This window comes from Falco biarmicus, chromosome 8 (genome assembly GCF_023638135.1).
Source record: "Falco biarmicus isolate bFalBia1 chromosome 8, bFalBia1.pri, whole genome shotgun sequence".
NCBI lineage: Eukaryota > Metazoa > Chordata > Aves > Falconiformes > Falconidae > Falco > Falco biarmicus.
This window is the reverse complement of record NC_079295.1, coordinates 48,075,162-48,092,914: the sequence shown is the minus strand read 5'-3', so window position 1 is coordinate 48,092,914 and position 17,753 is coordinate 48,075,162. Positions and strand designations below refer to the sequence as shown.

Sequence of the window (17,753 nt, the reverse complement as noted above, 5' to 3'; positions counted from 1 at the left end):
CAAACAGGAGGTTCTCAAAACTTATTTCCATTTCATTATAGCCAGGAAATGGAGATCTTTGTGTTAGCCTTGCTTCTCAAGAAATAATCCTGTACTGAAAGGAGGCAGAATTGCAGTGCCTGTTCAGATTACAGCCAGTCAGTGTCTTCCTAGTTAACAGATAGAGGCTAAGACAGATTTTGTGGCTTGATTTCTAAGAAGAAATGAAAGCAGACCCAGAATTTTGTGGTTTTCTTTTAATGCTAAGAAAGAAAGGAGGCAGAGAGCCGAGCTGATAACTTATGAAAAAAATTGCTGTGAAAGGGATCCAGCACTCCCTCTCCATCACTGGTTTTCAGGCAGAGCTGAAGTGCTGCTCTCTGTATGCTCTTTAAAAACATCAGGCTTTAATATTAGAGTTTGGGTACAGCAATAAGCAGATATAGAAAGGTGTGACTTAAGGTTTCCTGTACCTTTGTCTTTGCTGATTTTTGCTAAGTATTGAGTGTGTATGGCGTGGGCAGGGTCTTGGAGAAGCTTTTTAAGACACCTTTAGATTGTGCATCCAGAATGTTTTGATACACAAGAGTTACCCTGCACAGAAGTCTGTGCTGTCAGGTGTTGTCTTAATCTGGGCCAGTTCATCAGTAGTTCGAAATTGTTCAGACTACTACTTAAAATTATCTATATTTGTGTAATAGCAGCTGGCTCTGGGCAAACCTGCCAACTGCCGAGTCCCTCCAGCTTTCCTTGGAGTGGGGATGACAGTGTGGTGTGGGTCGGCTTCAGAATGTGCTTGGAGACTGTATAGTAGTTGAACGAGATGTTTCTTGCTGGTTCTTACCTTTCCCACCTTTTTCTGCAGCTAGAATTAGCTAGAGAGCAGAGGCCAGGAGGAGAAATAAAGGAAATGAGAACATACAGCTTCTTAATGAATTAGATTCAAGATAACTGGCTAATTACAGGAACCTGTTAATTCCCAATTGCTGGAGTTACCTTCCCCCAATGGCATCTTTGTAACTGACTTCTTTATTAAAATGGAAATGTTGGTCTGTGCCTCCCCTAAAGTCACAGCAAACCCATGTCACAACATGCCCAGCAGCTGGACTCTGGTTTGGGCAGTCTCTGAAACTGAGTGAACTGAAAATATCTATTTCCTACCTGTTGGTAGAGCAGGGCAGAACTATTTTTCAAGAAACTTCATTCAAAATGATGCAAGTGAGACACCTGGGGCAGGGATCTAGTCTTATACCAAATGACTTCCTGAAAGACAAGTGTCCTTGGCTGCTTGTGAGGACATCAGCAGTGACTTGCCAAGCTCTGAAATGCTTAAATTCATATAAGGAGATTATTAAGATTTTGTGACACATAGTTATTCTCTGTGGTGAAGGCCTACGTTGATACCAATGGATGTTTCATCGCTTTGGTTTGTTGTATCGTATGCTTCACATTGACCTTTACCCAGGTATTGCCTGCTTTAAGGCTCTCTAAATGCTGTTATAGTGTAACTTCCTAGTGTTTCACAGCGCTTAGTATATTTATCCCATTAGAGGTCTCTGAGGCAGTGCCATTCATTCACTTGTAAAAGGGGAAGCAAAGCACAGAGCTCAGGGTGGGGGTGCGCCTCCTTCCTGGGCCCCTAAACACACGGGGGCACCCTGGTGTCTGTGACCTGGCCGTGGTTTCACAGCTTCTGACCAGCAGAGCAACCAGGTCTCTGAAGTTTCAGACTAACATCCATCTTTTCTCACTTTTTGTGACTCTGTTGCCTGTTAGGAACAAGCAAGGGCCGACACTGACCACTTACTAGTTATTGCTTCACACCATTAGTAACACTTACGTGAGCAATAACCTAGCAGTAACTAAGGAGGACCATAATGGCAGTGACTCAGAAAAACATTTCAGTCACCAAGACTGAACGTCAAGGAGAAAATGTCAATTTCAGCATCAAAGTGGCGTTGACTTAGATGTGCCCAAGAGAAAAATGAAGGTGATAGAGCACTGCCCCCAAAGCCAAACCACTAGTATAGTAAGTGTTTTATAGATAGTCAGGCATAATATGGGTATGCAGAAAAGGGCTTCACGTTCATGCAGGTCATATTGCCTGTTCTGGTGTATATGCAGCCAGCTCCCACGAAGTGTGGTGCCCTGGTGATTCATTTGTGTATGATATGAAGCATGAAGACTTTATCTTGCTCTGCTGCTGCCTGGCTATGCATGTGGGAATCAATCCTTTTCTTTCAGCCCACCAAGGGGGATTGAGAGAGAGAGAGATTGAAGAAATTTCTGCTGTGAAGGCTCAAGCTCAGATCTGAAGCATGGTCCTTCACCTGTGTGTGGCAGGTTTCCTCTTAACTAAAGCCCACATTTAAGACTTGTTGGTTCAGCTCTTGTGGCACAGTTAGTTGCCCTGTCCCTGTGCTTTGAAGTTGTAGCAGAGACCAAAGCAAAGTCTGAAATGACATTGTGCCATTAAAGTTTATTGAGTGCCTGTGCAGTTAACATCACTATAAACAAGTGATAACCAGAATCCTCGGCTGACACTTAAAGTTTAAGGCTGTTGTATGGTATTTCCAAGTCTATGTGCTGCCTAATGCCCCCTCCGAGCACAATTACTGCATAAAATGAACTGAATGTATTTAATAAATATGCTAACTTCACCTTCTCTTTCTAGAGTTGTAACAGTGAAATTTTTAGTAGATTTGAGATGATGTTATTTGAGAAGATGCTATTTCTCTCTTAACTGGCTCTCCAGGCACTCTTCTGTTGTTCAGGAAGATACATATCTATCCCACTGGAAAACAGTTTATACTCTGGTCTGAAGAAACCTGTGTATTAATGCTTGCTGGTGCTTATATCAGAACAGCTAGAGACTACCTACTTGGTATTCAGGAGAAATACATAGGAATCAATTTTTTTTTGCATGTTAGCACAAAAGATTGTAGCTTTGCAATCAGAGCAACAAATTAGACCCTAGAAAATTCCTTCCTGCTTAGATCAATTATGTAGCAGAATCCATGCCATTTTGCCTATGTGCATAGGTGTGAAATCAAAGGGTTTTCCTTTTTCTTGTTTTGATGATGCTGGAGCTAGCAACTGAATTGGTATTAGTGCCCTTTTTGGAACTGGCTGATTTGAGAATATTGCGGATTTCAGGCTTACAAAGCTTCACGTATTCACAAATATATTTATGTATTTCTTCCCAAAAAACGTAATCGACATGCATGGGTTTTTCTATAGTGCCCTAAGATACAGATGCACATATCTGTTTTTTTAATCTAAAACCAATCCTCCTTTTAAGTAGACCATAGAGCTGAAATGGCAAAACTATGCAGAAAGATGCTAATTGTGCCGGCTGAGCCTCTGTTCCACTTCCAACTGTAGGCAATGAACAGTCTGTAAAGGCTGCCTTTGTGGTAACTGATATCACACAAAACTCTGGGAATGGAGGGCAGAAGATCGGGTGTTTTCTCAGCATAGATCATTCAGCTTTCCTCATGCAAACTAGATCTTTATATAGTTGCTTAAATGGTTGAATTTATATCACCAAAGTACTATAGTTCTAAGAAGCTTAAACTGGTGGAATGATTTCATGATCTGCCAAAACTGAAAGAATTTCTACCTTCCTTCATTTCCCAAATTTTTTCCTGCATGCTTTTCTTCTACAGAGAAGCATCCTTCAATTTTCAAGGCCAGCTGGAAATGGGATACTGCTCACTACTTCCTTATTGAAAGTGTTAAGTGCTTGGATGTTGTGCCATCTTTCTTCTTTCTGGAAATGGCAGGGATGTATCTCTAAAATTCATACCAATACTTTTGTTCAAAATGTTTAAGCTGTAACTGGACGATAAATCTTGCATGAAAACAAGTTTATTGTAGCGCATGGTTTCCTGATGATTAACAAAAGAGTTAATCATAATTAGCTAGTCACTGTGAATGTAAAATGCTTAAGGATAGAGAAAGCTTCAGCCAAGGATTTTTAAACATACTGAAAAATGTTTTGTGGTTTAGATTAACTAAACTACCATCTCCAATACCTCCGGATATAATTCAGCATCATTGCTAGATCTTGGGTTTGTTCTTTGCCTGAAAGAGCTCTGAACAGAATAAGTACCAACAACTGAATTACCCTTTCATGTCATCTAAGAGTATTGCCCTCCAGGCCTGAGCTATGATATATTTGAGCAGCAGCAAAGCATTCACTGATGTATCCAAATTGATATTTAGTTTAATAACGGCAATTAAGCATTGCACTTTTTTCACAAGAATGTACCTTGCAATTAATAAGCTGCAGCTTAATTAAATTGGAAGGAGGGAGGGGGAAAGTAGTATCCTTTATTGTACTCTTTTCCATCAATAAGAATGTGTTCCAATAAGCAAATTGACAGGACTCTCTAAGTAGAGACAGTGTTGTTAAAACCTCCAATGAAAATATCTAGTGTCCATCATGAAAATATCTAGTTAATTGACATGGACATATTTAATCAACTTTTCCTTAAAGAGCTGTTTGGATATATGTTCTGAGGAGGAAATATCTTCCTGTGCTTGAACTGACCAAATTTTGGATTGACACTGGAACTGGACCAGCACAATTTGCAAAGGGATTTGACCTTTCATCTTCATACCTGCATGCTGTGTATTTGATTTTTATTAAGAGATGGCATAATACAAATTACATATGTAAATGAACACGTGATGAGTTTTTATATGTATATAGACACACACATCAGAAAGTTTGGTTTACAGCACAAACGTTAGTATTGTGATACAGTATAGTACCTGTCCCTGGGGAGCCCTGTGGTAGGAGTCTATGTAATTGCCATTCTTCTGCAGACATTGGAAGAAACCATCCAGTCCCAAGGTCCAGCGCTTCTAAAATGTGCTGAACTGGGTCCCTTTTTACAGGACCCTGGTTTTGTCCTGTTTGACACCGGGATTAGCCCAAGAGATGTGCAGCTGTATTGCTTCAGAGGCTAAGTGCCTCTGCAGTAAGATCCGACAAACGCTCATGCAGATGAATGTTTATTTTATCAAAAGCTGGCTCTCAAGTGTCTTATGCTTTCTTGGAAAAAAGTGAAGCTTTGAGTTGTATGTGTTGAGGACTTTGAAGAAAGTCAGATATCATCCTCAACCATGGAAAGCACCTGTAATATATATCATTAGTTATTCAAGAGGGTTGTGGATTATTGGGCGAGTATTCTAACTGCTGAAGTGTGTATGATACATAGTGTACCCTAAATATGAATATTTACAGACCTTGGATGTGCTCTGTACATATCATTCTTTTACCTGTGCTGCCCTTTCCCAGATGTGCATTATAGTCATAAATCTCTTTCAGTTTGATTTTGCCCTTGAATTTAATCTTCAATTCTGAATGTAAATCTGTTTGCAGAAAACCCTTGGCACCTTAGTTTTCCTTGCTGCTTTTTTCCATGCAGCTCATATTTTTTGATGTACTTTCAGCACTTTTTTTTCCTGGTTTTCTTAAAGGGGTTATCTGTGAGGTTGATTCTCTTTCCCTTGTCCTCTCATTCCTCTGTACAGAGAGTACATGTTGCCATATTGTTTTCCTTTTGTTCTCCTCTGCTGTGTAAATGGTAGCAGCCATGTGGGAGTGAGTGGCGTACTGGCTCCATCACTAGTGTCCAGCTTGCTTGGTAATGGAATATTTTTAGGTACACATAAGGAAAGAGGTTTGGTGGTGGTTGATTATTTCAGGCTACTAGTAACTTTAACATCCTAAGTATAGTTTCTGTCATGCGCACCTGTATTGCAGCTCTTCAAGTGCTTTGCTAGTTAGACATCAATGTTTCCATGAATGTCAGCCTATCTGTGCTGTGCTGAGAAGCAGAATTTAAATCGTGGTGCCACTAGAAGAGCAGTTAAACCATAATTCATAAATCAGAGGGAGTCTGGTAAACTTCAGAGAGCTGACCTCTATGCTGAGTGCAAGCTACATGAAACTGCTGTCCCTCATCTAATAGTTGGAGTGGTGCTGGCAGAAGCAGACATCCCCCTTCCTAGAGCACCCTCTGAAGGTTCTCCTATTTCCTGTGTATTTAGAACTACAGCATAAACCACTCTTTTTGTCTGCGTTATACTTTATAAACTTGATATTGCTTCTTTAGACAATTTAACTTCAGACTTTTGTTTTATGAATTGAACCTTTTTGTTCTTGGTTTCTGTTTTATTGTCAAGTATTAATTGCTGAGAGTTTTTTACTACTTGGCCCAGGTTTCCAAACGTTTTCAGGATGGTTTCGTTTGAGACTATGATGTCTCTAAAATAGTTATATGGTACTATTTCATAATTCACTGTGATGTATCTAAAATATGGTTAGTTTTGTACAGTTTCATTATTCCTTCATGAATTTATTAATAGTATTTCCTAATAGTAACCTTATTTTTTGTGGCGCTATCTTTTGCAGAATAATTATGCAAATAACTAATTAAATCTTTCAAGCTGGGGGTAGAACAGGAATACAAACTACAGATGATAAAATAAAAACTTAAGCGCAAGTAATGCATAGATGGTACAATGAAGATGAGACACCAGTAAAGAGTCAACAAGAATGTTTAGGTATTTCCTTATACAACAGGTCAGTAAGAAATTTAGAGTTATTTAGAAAACCGTGTGCATATATTAAGTGTCTGAGGCCACTTAAAAGAAAGAAATCAAGAAAAGCATTGAGAGAACATGGTTTAATGTAACAAGCAAAGGCACAATATCCCTTAAGTGGAGTGTCTTTCAGTGCTTAAGTCTGTAATGTGTATGTTGTAACTAACAAAGATATAAGGTGTGATCTTAACTGAGCAATGTTTCACATAATTCTTATGGAAAAATAAGAGCATAGTTCTAATATTCCTTTAATATTGGTATAATTAAAAGGTTTTGGATGGTAGCAATGGAGCAGAACAGACTGCAGCAAAATGGCATGGTCCATGCTCAAGGGCTTTTTCAAAAGAACAGAGTCAAATGCATTGACTTGAAATGCTGCCTTGCAAAGAGCAACCTGTGTGGGTTTTCCCCATGGGCAAAGGCTGGACAGCTTGGGCAAAGGCTTGTGGCTTACAGGTGACCCTATGCACACACTGTGGAAAGATATGCATTCTTATAACAGAAGAGGCAGCAGCAATAAGTGGCAGCCTTAGAGGTTTAGATTGAACATTAGGAGAAACCTCTTCCCTAAGAGTAATGTGGCACTGGAGTGAGCAACTGTCTCGGAGCACCAGTGGGATTACTATCCTTGGAGGTCTTAAAGTCTCGACTAGCTGTTTTCAGGGAAGCAGCTCTTTCTCTGGGCAGTAGGCTGGGATATAGGCGATATCTGCTATTCCTTCCAACTAACACTTCTGTAAAATTATGAAGTGCCTGGAGACACCAGTAGATTCACATGGTTTTGGTGAAAATCCTCAGTAACCAGCTGTCTATGCTCATGCTGCGACTGATGGCAAGAGAATATCCATCAGGGAGAGATGTATGAGTAAGTAGTGAAGCGTATACGATACTGGATAGTTTCATTGGTTTTATTTCTTAGGGGTTTTTCCTTTATCAATACAGTTGGAATAAGCGAAAAAGCTGGTCAGAAGGAGCATCTTAGCAGTTATCAGCAAGTTGACATGCATTGGAACACTGTAGAAACTGTAAATGATAAAAGCAGTTATGCCAAATAACAGAGTATGATTGGTGTTAAACAAGTTTAATTTTGTTTTTAAGCTGTGATTCACCCTGCATCAGTCTTGTGATGTGAACTTATGATCTTCTAAGTCTCTGGAGGGGGGGGAATCTACCTGTTCATTGTCATTCCCATATAAATAACTCAATATGAATCTAGAAAAACAAAGCCCACTAGGAAAAAAAGTCACGGAGCAGAGGTTCTGCATTGTTAATTATCATTTTTATTAAAACTGGGAATGAAGCTGTGACAAGCCAGTGCCTGTGGGAAATATGTAATATGGAGGAAAATCCACCTGTGATGAGAAAATCACTGCGGCCCCACTTAGCAGCAGAGGCTTTTAGCTTTATGCCTCTTTACTTCCAGCTTCTGGAAGCAGCTATCATCACAAGGGAGAGGTCACGTCTCCACTTACTTGGGGCAGAAATCCAGTAGGCAGGAAAATCTCACTTGCAAAGCACATCTGTCTTCTGGCAATTGTGATTTTTAATATCATTTTTTAACTGCTCTTTACTACCATGTTAGGTGTGTTTGAGGAGAGTGCTCACCTCTGAGTACAGGTTCCAGGGGAAATGCTCAGCTGGATGGGGGACTCAGCACATGCTGACTGCATGGACTGGTGCAGTGGCATTCCCTGTTTGGGGAAATGAACCTCTAGTATAACTGAAACATCAGGTTTTATAACTTTGTGCGCAGTTTCAGGTTGTACATAGCCCCATCCCAGTGCCTCCCTGATCCGTTCTTCACGCTACATCCATCCCCTTATTCAGTGTCCCTTATGTCAGACTTAAAAGAAGAAACAACACAAGAGGGTATTTCAAGTTTTCACTCTCTCCCCTATTCTTCTTTTCCTCACAGCATGTGTCCTCCTCAACTTTGTCTGTTTAAAAAGTAGGAGAATGAGAAGTCTTGCAGCCTTTTCCTATCTTCTCTTTAGTGCAGCTGAGGTTATTAGGCAGTTGCTACAAGTCCATCCAGCCTAAACAACAGCACAGAAAAGACAGCAAGTTTGGTGCTACAGAACTTTGGGGAAGTCCTGAGAGCAGCTGTAGCAATTCTGCAAGTCTGATAGTGATCTGTGATCTTAGAGAAGGCTGCTGGGTTTGGTTTTGCCACTCTGGTTTGTGCAACCATGTTGGTTTACAAATAAAAATCTAGAGAAAGGGGTGAAAACCAGTTAAATAGAAGGAAAAAGTGCAATTGAGTCTGTCTGAATTCCTGTCAATAATATCTAGTGGTTGGGAGAGGTTCTCATTACCCTTTCATTAATTATATATTGCCTCAGTTGTATACTATCCAATTTCAGATAGTGTGCATGTAGAGTATGGTTCAAGTTAGTCTTCAGGGTTACCTTTTTTTCTTCGTTAGTTGCTGGTAGTCTTTACTACAATTTGTAGCTTGATGGGAGGCTTGCTTAAACTTTGATCTGCATGTGCATCATTAACACTTACCCGCTTTTGTCATCGTGTGGTCCAGCGCAAAGCAAAGTCTTCCATGCAGCACTTTGTAGTAACTTCAAGGTAGGATGTGCTTCTCTGTACCTCCAGCTGGCATGCAAAAAATCAGTAACAATGTACTGGAATTCTGGAGTCTTTCAAAGATATTCCTGCGTTTTTTCAAAGTTGATGTGAATTGTGTAATAAGCTCACAAAAGGCTGGGAATCGCTAGCTCAACTAGCTCAAGACAGTCCTCTTAAGGGGAAAAATGTGTGGGGTCCTCCTGCTTCTCTGCATAAATTGTCCATGGATCTTTAGACCCAACAACATCCTACTACTGCCAGAAAGCTGGGAGGCACTGATAGAATAAAGACGGTAGCTCTTTCACATGAATCAGAAGAATTGAACTAAGGGGAAAATTTTGATGGAATTATAGCTGGTGTTGTTACAGCAGAACAATTTATATCATGCCAGGACAAGGGTTCATCTGCCGGTTACTTCCCTGCACTCACACTGTGAGGAAATGGCAGACTGAGGAACTGAGCTCCTTACTCCTAGCTCCCTGGGCAGCACTAATAGAAAAGCATCCACATTTCTGTATTAGCCAAACCAACTAATGGGACATTTGTGGTTCACCTATCATTATACAGAATGTATCTCTAGTGAAAAAAATAATAACTAGTAATTAGCCAGGACCTTCAAAAACACTCCTAGCAGGTGGGTAACTGCTGGGAAACATAAGTGTGATATGAAGCCAAATTAATTTGCAGGCAGAGGGGTCAGGGTGGAATTGCGGTGCAACTGGAAAAAGACCTGAGCTCGTTGTCACTGGATGACTGTTAAGTTTAACTGAAGATTGCTTGTACTTTAGATGGGGGCCCTAAATCATCAATTACTTAAATATCAAATTTGCTAGGTTTTTTGAAATTGTAGTCAGCAATTATCAATCGATTATATTCTCTTCACACATTCTCCAGATGGCACAAATTACTTGGGGCTAGTCAGATCCAGAGAAATCTGAGAAACACCAAAGGGGCTTAATCATGGTGAACGGAGTAGATGAATGACTGTTGACTAAGGCAAGCTAATAAAAAGCTGCAAGTTAAGCAGTTCATATTGTTGCTTGGGACTGGGTGCATTAAAGTCACTCATGAGAATGTCCTAGTTCTCATCTTGGTTTATCTTAAAACAGCAATAAAACCCACTAACTTTACACATGTACAAAAGAAATCATATTGGATAAGTATGTATGAAATAGTAATTTCATACTTTTGACATTATAGCCACCTGCAATACTGTAAACTATCTCATTATGCTGTTTCTAAAATACAGCAGAAGTGGAAGGGCATCAGAGATCTACAATGAAAATAGATTTATGGACAATAGCCATGTGAAAAGACTGTTAAGGATTGCTGAGCATCAGAAGATCTATAAACAGAGATATTTGAAATAATGAACTGTACAAGAAGAATCAATCAGATGTTCCTGTTTATTCTCCATCATAACACAAGAGCAAAGGAATATTCAATCAAAATGACAAAAATTTAATATTTAGGGGTTTATACCAGGCTAATCAGAAAATACTACTGGGGTTTTATTAAAGGTGTGGGCAATAAGAACATGTTATGCTGCATTTGTTTTAAAACAAAGTGAGGAGAAAATTCCTCCTCAGGAAAGCATAGATGTATTCCATATAGCTCGGTCACTGGGAGAAGCTTCTGCTGTGGGGAATATTATTTTTTTATTTTGCTGTGATTTTTGCACCTTCATACAATGTATTTTTCCACCGAGCCAATTATAAGAGCTGATTATAGATTACATAAATCATTTATATGATTCATCATAGCAATTCTTTTATTACCAGAAAATCCTTTTCATTACATGTTATTTTGATTGATCTTTTTAAAGTTCCTACTTATGTTCCCAGAGGGCACACATTGTGCATATCCAGCGTAAACCTTTTTCACAGTTAATTGAGGCATTCAACCCCTTTTGCTGCATGTGAGAGATATGTATGCTGGGCATTAGCAAGAACATTTATCTCGATTATCAAGTATCTGGTATTTTAAACATTTGGATTTTTACATTCCTCTTTTCTAGTATTTGGCAAAAAGACCTTGCTGCTCTGCTGGTGAGCTTAACCTGGTCTGTATGTAACCAAGTTGCTCTTTCAGTTGCTGTTCTACAAAATCTGTTGTTCAGTGGCTACGGTAGAAAGCCAGGCACTCTGTGCTATTTATTTTACATGGGATGTAGTTAAAATCATTTAGTCCCTTGAGCTACCCCTCTCTGAGGACAACAGTATGTATTTTGCAGCAGACTTATGAATGTTTGGGAAGCATCAATCCAAAAGATGTTTTTTACGCTGTAGAATATTTATTCTGTAAAAACAAAAAAATTTTGAATCTCACTATTTATTTGGCTTTGGTTTGGGTTTTCCCTCATTACTCCAGTAGTGACTCAAATAAAATACCTAATAAAATCTTGACTTATATTTCTGCCTCTTGTTAAGAGCTGCTGGTCCTCTTTCTTCGCAGATTTCTATTGGAGAACTAAACTAAGTAGCCATTCTTTGGTTTAATTCCTGGAACCTATTTCTCTCATTAGCTCAATACTACAGTAAATTATGAGTGTTGCTGTAACTAATGGGCCAAGCTGGGAGGTAAGCTTTAGCAGAAAGATGCTATCTTTTACTTAAATTAGTTCTTACAGTGGAAAAAACAGATGAGTATTTGAATTCATAGGATTTGCCTCCCATAAGGCATTCATAGCCAGCTCTAGTCAGCCACTCCTGATAAATTTGAATATTTAAGCAGCAGCAGAAAGAGGATTTGTTTTAATTAATTGTATGCTATAACATAGGTCAGTGTGCAGCTTCCAAGCTACATGGGTGGATGGATGAAGGGACCTGGTGCTCTGCCTGTCTGGCAACTGGCAGCAGTTTCCATAAAAAGTTAGGGATGCGTTGGTGTCACGTCACACTAACGTAAGGAATCCTGGTTCTCGGGGCAGTAACAAGCAAGTGAAGAATAAGCCCAGTGGCTAATGGCTGTTTCGGGAAGCTTGGGGAAATAAGGGGGAAGCAGCAGCCTTCAGGAAGAACTGCTGGCTTCAAGATGATCCCAAACCAACCTGAAGGTCCTGAGTGGAAAAAATGATCCTTCGACATTTCATCTAAGTCTGTTTAAAAACTGAGTCAACCTCACAAAAATCTTTTGGCTTTGACAATGTTAGATATACTGTCTAATGGATTCTGAGCTTCTGGCATGCATGAGGTCTTCATGCAGCAAGAATTCTAGGGTCCAAAACCAAATGTTCTTTTGCAGCTTGCTTATATCAGGAATGTTAGACTTGGCATAAATTGTTGTAACAGAGATGATGGAACTAGCAGGTTTTCATGCCCTTCCCCATGCCTCTCGCTACAGTGCTGCTACAGGGCTTTAGAAGATGCAGAGGTGGGACACAGTGGGAGAACTGCAGAATTGCCAAGCATACCTGTAGAAAGCCAGGCTTTTTGAGTTTCATTGCTTATTATGTCATCATTTTTTAGTTTTACTTTTTTGTGGTAATTAGTAGATTCAGAAGGTTCAGGCATTGTTCAGAAGAAGCTATGTGACCTGATGTATCTGCAATAAATAACATGCCTGGAAATGAGTGGGTGAGTAAGATGGGCTTTTTTAGTTCTGTGTGCTCTTTAAGATCCGTTAACTTAGGGGTCTGAGGAAACAGTGCAAAGTGTACCAGGCAGCCAGTAAATCGGTCAAACATCTCTTCTATATACAGGAAGGAACCTGTTTATTTTTGTGGTCAGTGTGCCTGGCCAAACTTAATGTGATGGGCGTTTTGTGGTGGTTTTGGTTTTGTTTGGTTGTGGGTTTCTTTTGTGGTAGAAATGTTTCTCTAATGGAAACAGGACGTGATTAACCAAGGAATTATCTAAATGTTTTGAGGTATGTTTATCATGTTTCTCCTCCAAATTCTCCTCTCCTTGTCTGGGAGCAATTTGACAGTGCAGTGATTTCAGTTCCTTGACAATTTTAAAGCTGAATGTGTACATCTGGGAAATATGAACCATAATGCGGCAACATAGTCAGTCATACAGCCAGGGCAATGAAAACCTAATGTGGTAGACACTACAGAGTACAAAAAAAAAAAAAGAAAAAAATTTGTTTGGTCTGAAGTATTCATCTGTAGAAGTGGCTTTGGTATCATGCCATTGAGCTTTGGCTAGTTAGCTGCCAATGACAGAGAACTCTCATGAATAATGTATTTGCGAGTATGATCTCTTACCTGGCCACCTGCATACAGAAACAAAGCTCAAATTCAATTAAAGTATTCATTACTTCTTGACTTGATCACTCAAGTATGTATGAGTACTCTGCACCTCCAACCTGGCTTTAATTTGAGCATCTCTAAGCAATTCAAGTGTACTACTTAGTTAATGTGATATACAAAAATCTCTTTAGGGTTCTGCACCTGAAGTTATTGTTCAACAGTAGTTGAAGGCAGAGGCAGTATCAGAAGAGGTTATGGAAGCAGTTTGGCAGGGCCTGCCTTGCTCTTTTGGGACGGTGGGGAAAGGGAGCTACTGCTTGCCTGGAGGGGGGGGGGGGGGAGTGTGGGGACAATGAGAGCCTCAGAGTCCTGTAAAATAAAAGGTGTTGGCTGTGTTTTCCTGAGTATCCCACATGGGACACACCATCATCTTCCCCTAATAGCACGCTTGAAAAATCCAGCTTTTACTGGTGTTGCAATCTTGCATCTGCCATCCTGATAAAACACTCAACCTGCTGAGTGTTTACTCATCTGTGGTGATAATGGAGAAATACATAATTGACTGAACTTGAGAGCAACCTGCAGTGCTACCCTGTGCCAGCAGCCTGATAAAATATTGCAAAGGTGAGCAAGTGCAAAGTGCTTCTGTCTGTCTGAGCTGCCTGCAAAGGATGGCTCTTCCAGGCCAGTGCCGGTGCACACGGATCTCTGGGTGTGCATTACATGTCAGCAAAATGCCCCCACTGCTGTCCCGTGGCTAATCCAGCGGAGCAGGGCTTGGAGCCACTGCTTACAAACAAAATTGCTGCACAGGTCTTGGACTCTATACAGGAATACACATATATGTGTCAAGTGTGTTTATGAACATGGCGGGAAGCCAGGAAGGAATTAAGGGAAAGACCTTTTCTTTCCTTCCCTACAATGTGCCATAGTATAGTCTGTTATGTCGTGTGGAAGCGGCATTGACAAAAAGCATCTGTATTGGCAGAATAACGGAGAAAATCCCAAATGCAAACATTGGTGTCACAGATATTAAAAAAAAAAAGTGTGAGAGGTTGCTGAGGTTAGCAGCACAGTGCTAAGTTGTTCAGGGGCGGAGTAAACTCTTGAGAGAATTACCCTGAAATGAAACGAAATAAAACCATAGATTATAGTTAAAAATTCCTTGTATGTTTAAAAAAAAAAAAAAGGCAAGGGCGGGGGGAAGAGGAAAACTAGAAACAGGGGGAGAGGTTGAGAAACAGAGGCAGTGTGAGAATGAGGGGGGGGAGGGAAATGTGCTGTACACTTAGCTGAGCAGCAGGAAGAAAAGCTTCAAACGGAGGATTTCTCAGCGTTAGATGTCTGCCAGTTGTTTGCAGGCACACCAGTAGGTATCTGTGTGGTGCCTTAAAGGATGTGGACGAAAGGCGAGTCGGAGGGACTTCAGACTTTAGGGATTGTGGTGGTGGTGTGCTCCTCTCTGAAACTTTTGCACTACCTCGGGCTAATTGACTTGTCAGATGGTAAGAGAACTTCCAAGTTTTCCAGCTCCTGTTTAGTTTTGTTTAAATTTGCTTCAGTAAAGCCACTGTAGGTAGCAGACAGGCTGTGGGAAGGAAAGCATTGTCTGTCAGTGCACTGATTCTCGATATTGTGATTAAAAATCATACAGGCTGCAAAGAGGGAATTATGCTTTATTGAGGGCTTTCGTGTGCTTTTGGTATAGTACCATAGCTAGAGAGAATCTGAAGCTGTGATTATCTTTTTTGCCTTATGTATTATTTAACAAATTAAGAATTTTTTTCTTATTGTTAATTCTTTTTCTCTCTTGAAATTAGTACCAGCCTGGAAAAAAGAAAGTGTCCCTTGGGGTAATGGAAGCACAGCTGATAATTAGATGCATGATTTCATATGGCTATCTAAAACAATTCTGTTGTGACATTTCCAGATTAAAGACATGATGGAATGAATGTGAATAAAAGAAAACTTCTCTGTATTTGTTATTCCAGACACTTCAGCAAAGTAACAAGAAGCAAAATAATCTAGGGAGAAATATTTCTGTTTTCACCTATTGAACTGGAAGATTTAGTCTCTCTTCATCTTATCAGTGTAAAGAACTTTTTTTTTCTTAAAGGTTTTCTTGTCTGAGTAAAACATATATATTAACAATTAAGGGAGATTTGGGATCATATTATCTATTCATAAAGCGATGTAGGTATCATTTAATTTTGAAAGAAAATAACTTCTTGATGGAGTAGATGAGGTATCTTTTCTTAAAACAAAGAGACCTCCAAGTCATTGAGTATATTCTTGCTTCGATCACTAACTGTGCCAAGGTCATCTAGCAAAGGAAATAGCAATGATAAAATATTAGCATAAACACTTACATTACTTTGTTCAGATATTATCTTTAAAATACAAGAAACCTAAGGCTGATGAAAGATTGAATAAAAGTAGAGGATATTTAATATATAAATGTTTTATTGGATAATGTTAAAAACAAGAAAAGCAGATGGTATTTTAACCTTGCTACTGTAAAATCAGTGCTGTCACATAAACTTGGAAATCCTCCTGCAGGATTAGGAACAAATGTGAGAAATGGCCTTAATAAGAGTTATTTTATTTAGATTAAGAGAAGATGTAAATTGGCATGTATTAGTCATTACATGAATGTTGCTATTCCTTACTACAAAATGAATATCATGGGAGTTTTTAGTTTACTCCTGGAATGCCACTGGAGTTCAATTATATAATTACAAATAAATTAAGATCTCTGACAATGACAGCTAATTTCAAATAATGGCAATAGAAGTTCTCACCTTAAAAATAAACTGTTAAATCTAATGCTGAGGCAGTTTCATTGCTGCCTGTTTAACTTGCAAGAACATTTTTATACCTTCTTTCCACACTTAGTTACTGTACTTCCAGTTTCTGCCCTTTTCAAAGCAATTGCTTTCCCCAGAAGTGTCTCCCCAGTGTTTCTCCAGCAAAGTCAAGTACGTGACAGGTGAGAACATTGTTTGTTCAAAGATGAAATCAGCAAAAGTGAGCAAACAGTCCCACCTTGTATTCACTGAGCAGCTCCGGCTGCATTTTGTTTGTGGTCATCAGTTAATAATCACTCAACCCATACAAGTGTAGAAGGGTGTAGGATTTTCTTGTAACTCTTTGTAAAGGAGCACTGTCAGTTACTGATACACATAGTTCCTGATTGCTGATGAATTACTTGGCAGTGCATAGGAGCATGACACTGTAAACTGTTTCAGATTTGGATAACTTTTCTTGGAATTCCTTTTTTTCTGGCTGCAAAATAGTTCACCTGGAGACAAAGATATATTTATCTGGTACTCATTATATTGTATGAGTCTGTTCTTCCCTTCTGACTCGTGCTAAGAATTTCTTATATGTGTAAATAGTAACATTAATGTAATGCAGATCGTCATTAATGTGGTGCAATGCAGACTTCAATCACTAGGAAGTCTTTAAAGGTGCCATTAAACTGTTTTCTTTGATGTGCTAGGTGGCAGTGATGGCAAAAGGTATAGTGGGTGCTTATATTGCAACATAAATATTTCTAACATCTTTTAATGCTCTAGAAACAACCTCATGAACATATAGCTATTCCATGTGCTTTCTCATAACTGTGAAATAACACTAAAATAAGACTCTGAAATTGGCTATATTCTTATTCCTTCTTAGAACTAGAATTAGTCTGGCTCTTGTAGATGGACCAGGCTTGCTTAAACAGTATTCTTTTGTCCTGCTTAAAGGAAGAAAAGAAAAAAAAAACCACCCCAAAACCTGAGTGCTGATTTTTCATTAGTCTAACATAGGAAGCAATAGTTATAGAGAGGGAAATAGCATAGACAGTAATTTGAAAATGTGAAGTTTTATAATTTGCTGCAGCTGAATGAATGGGTGTTCAGTCACATTCCAGAGGTGAAGTCCCATTCTGGCTGTTAGTTCATTCAGGTGTTTGACTGAAAATGACTGAAACCAGAGACATTAGTGGCAGTTTTAATCTCCAAGCACAACCCAAAACTGCTGAGCATTTTTAAAGAAAATGTTAAACCAATAGGAATTTATTTTTTTTTTCCTAATTTCTTCTGTTCCACCTGAGATGCTGGTGGAGCAAGCCTATGTGAAATGACCCCCTAAAACTCGGCAAAGATAAGAGCTCCAGTAAGATCAGACCTTTGCCAGTTACACTGTTTTATGTTTTCTGAATTATTCATTAGAATGTTCCCATTGGCTTAAAACCAAGAGGGAGAGGAGAACAGGGCATGGTAGCCTCTACATATAACTAAGAGACAAAATTTACATAACTAAAGAGAAAAGCTTTGCAAAGCATGTGGGGGGGGGGCGTGTTTTGTGACCCTAATAAAGTAGAAATATTGATGACTTG

The 17,753-nt window shown here is 39.3% G+C and overlaps 1 protein-coding gene across 3 annotated transcripts in view; it reads left to right on the top strand.

The window, feature by feature from the left end:
- The window catches only part of KCNIP1 (potassium voltage-gated channel interacting protein 1), a 436,690-nt gene that overhangs the window by 361,381 nt on the left and 57,556 nt on the right, over positions 1-17,753 (top strand). The window contains exon 1 of one of the 3 annotated variants that reach the window (XM_056349807.1): positions 14,672-14,871. The exons of the other annotated variants lie outside the window; for them this stretch is intronic. Coding sequence (XP_056205782.1) covers positions 14,763-14,871 — 109 coding nt within the window. The 5' untranslated portion in view covers positions 14,672-14,762. Of the gene's footprint in view, positions 1-14,671; positions 14,872-17,753 lie in introns of those variants that run through there. 3 annotated transcript variants of the gene reach the window in all.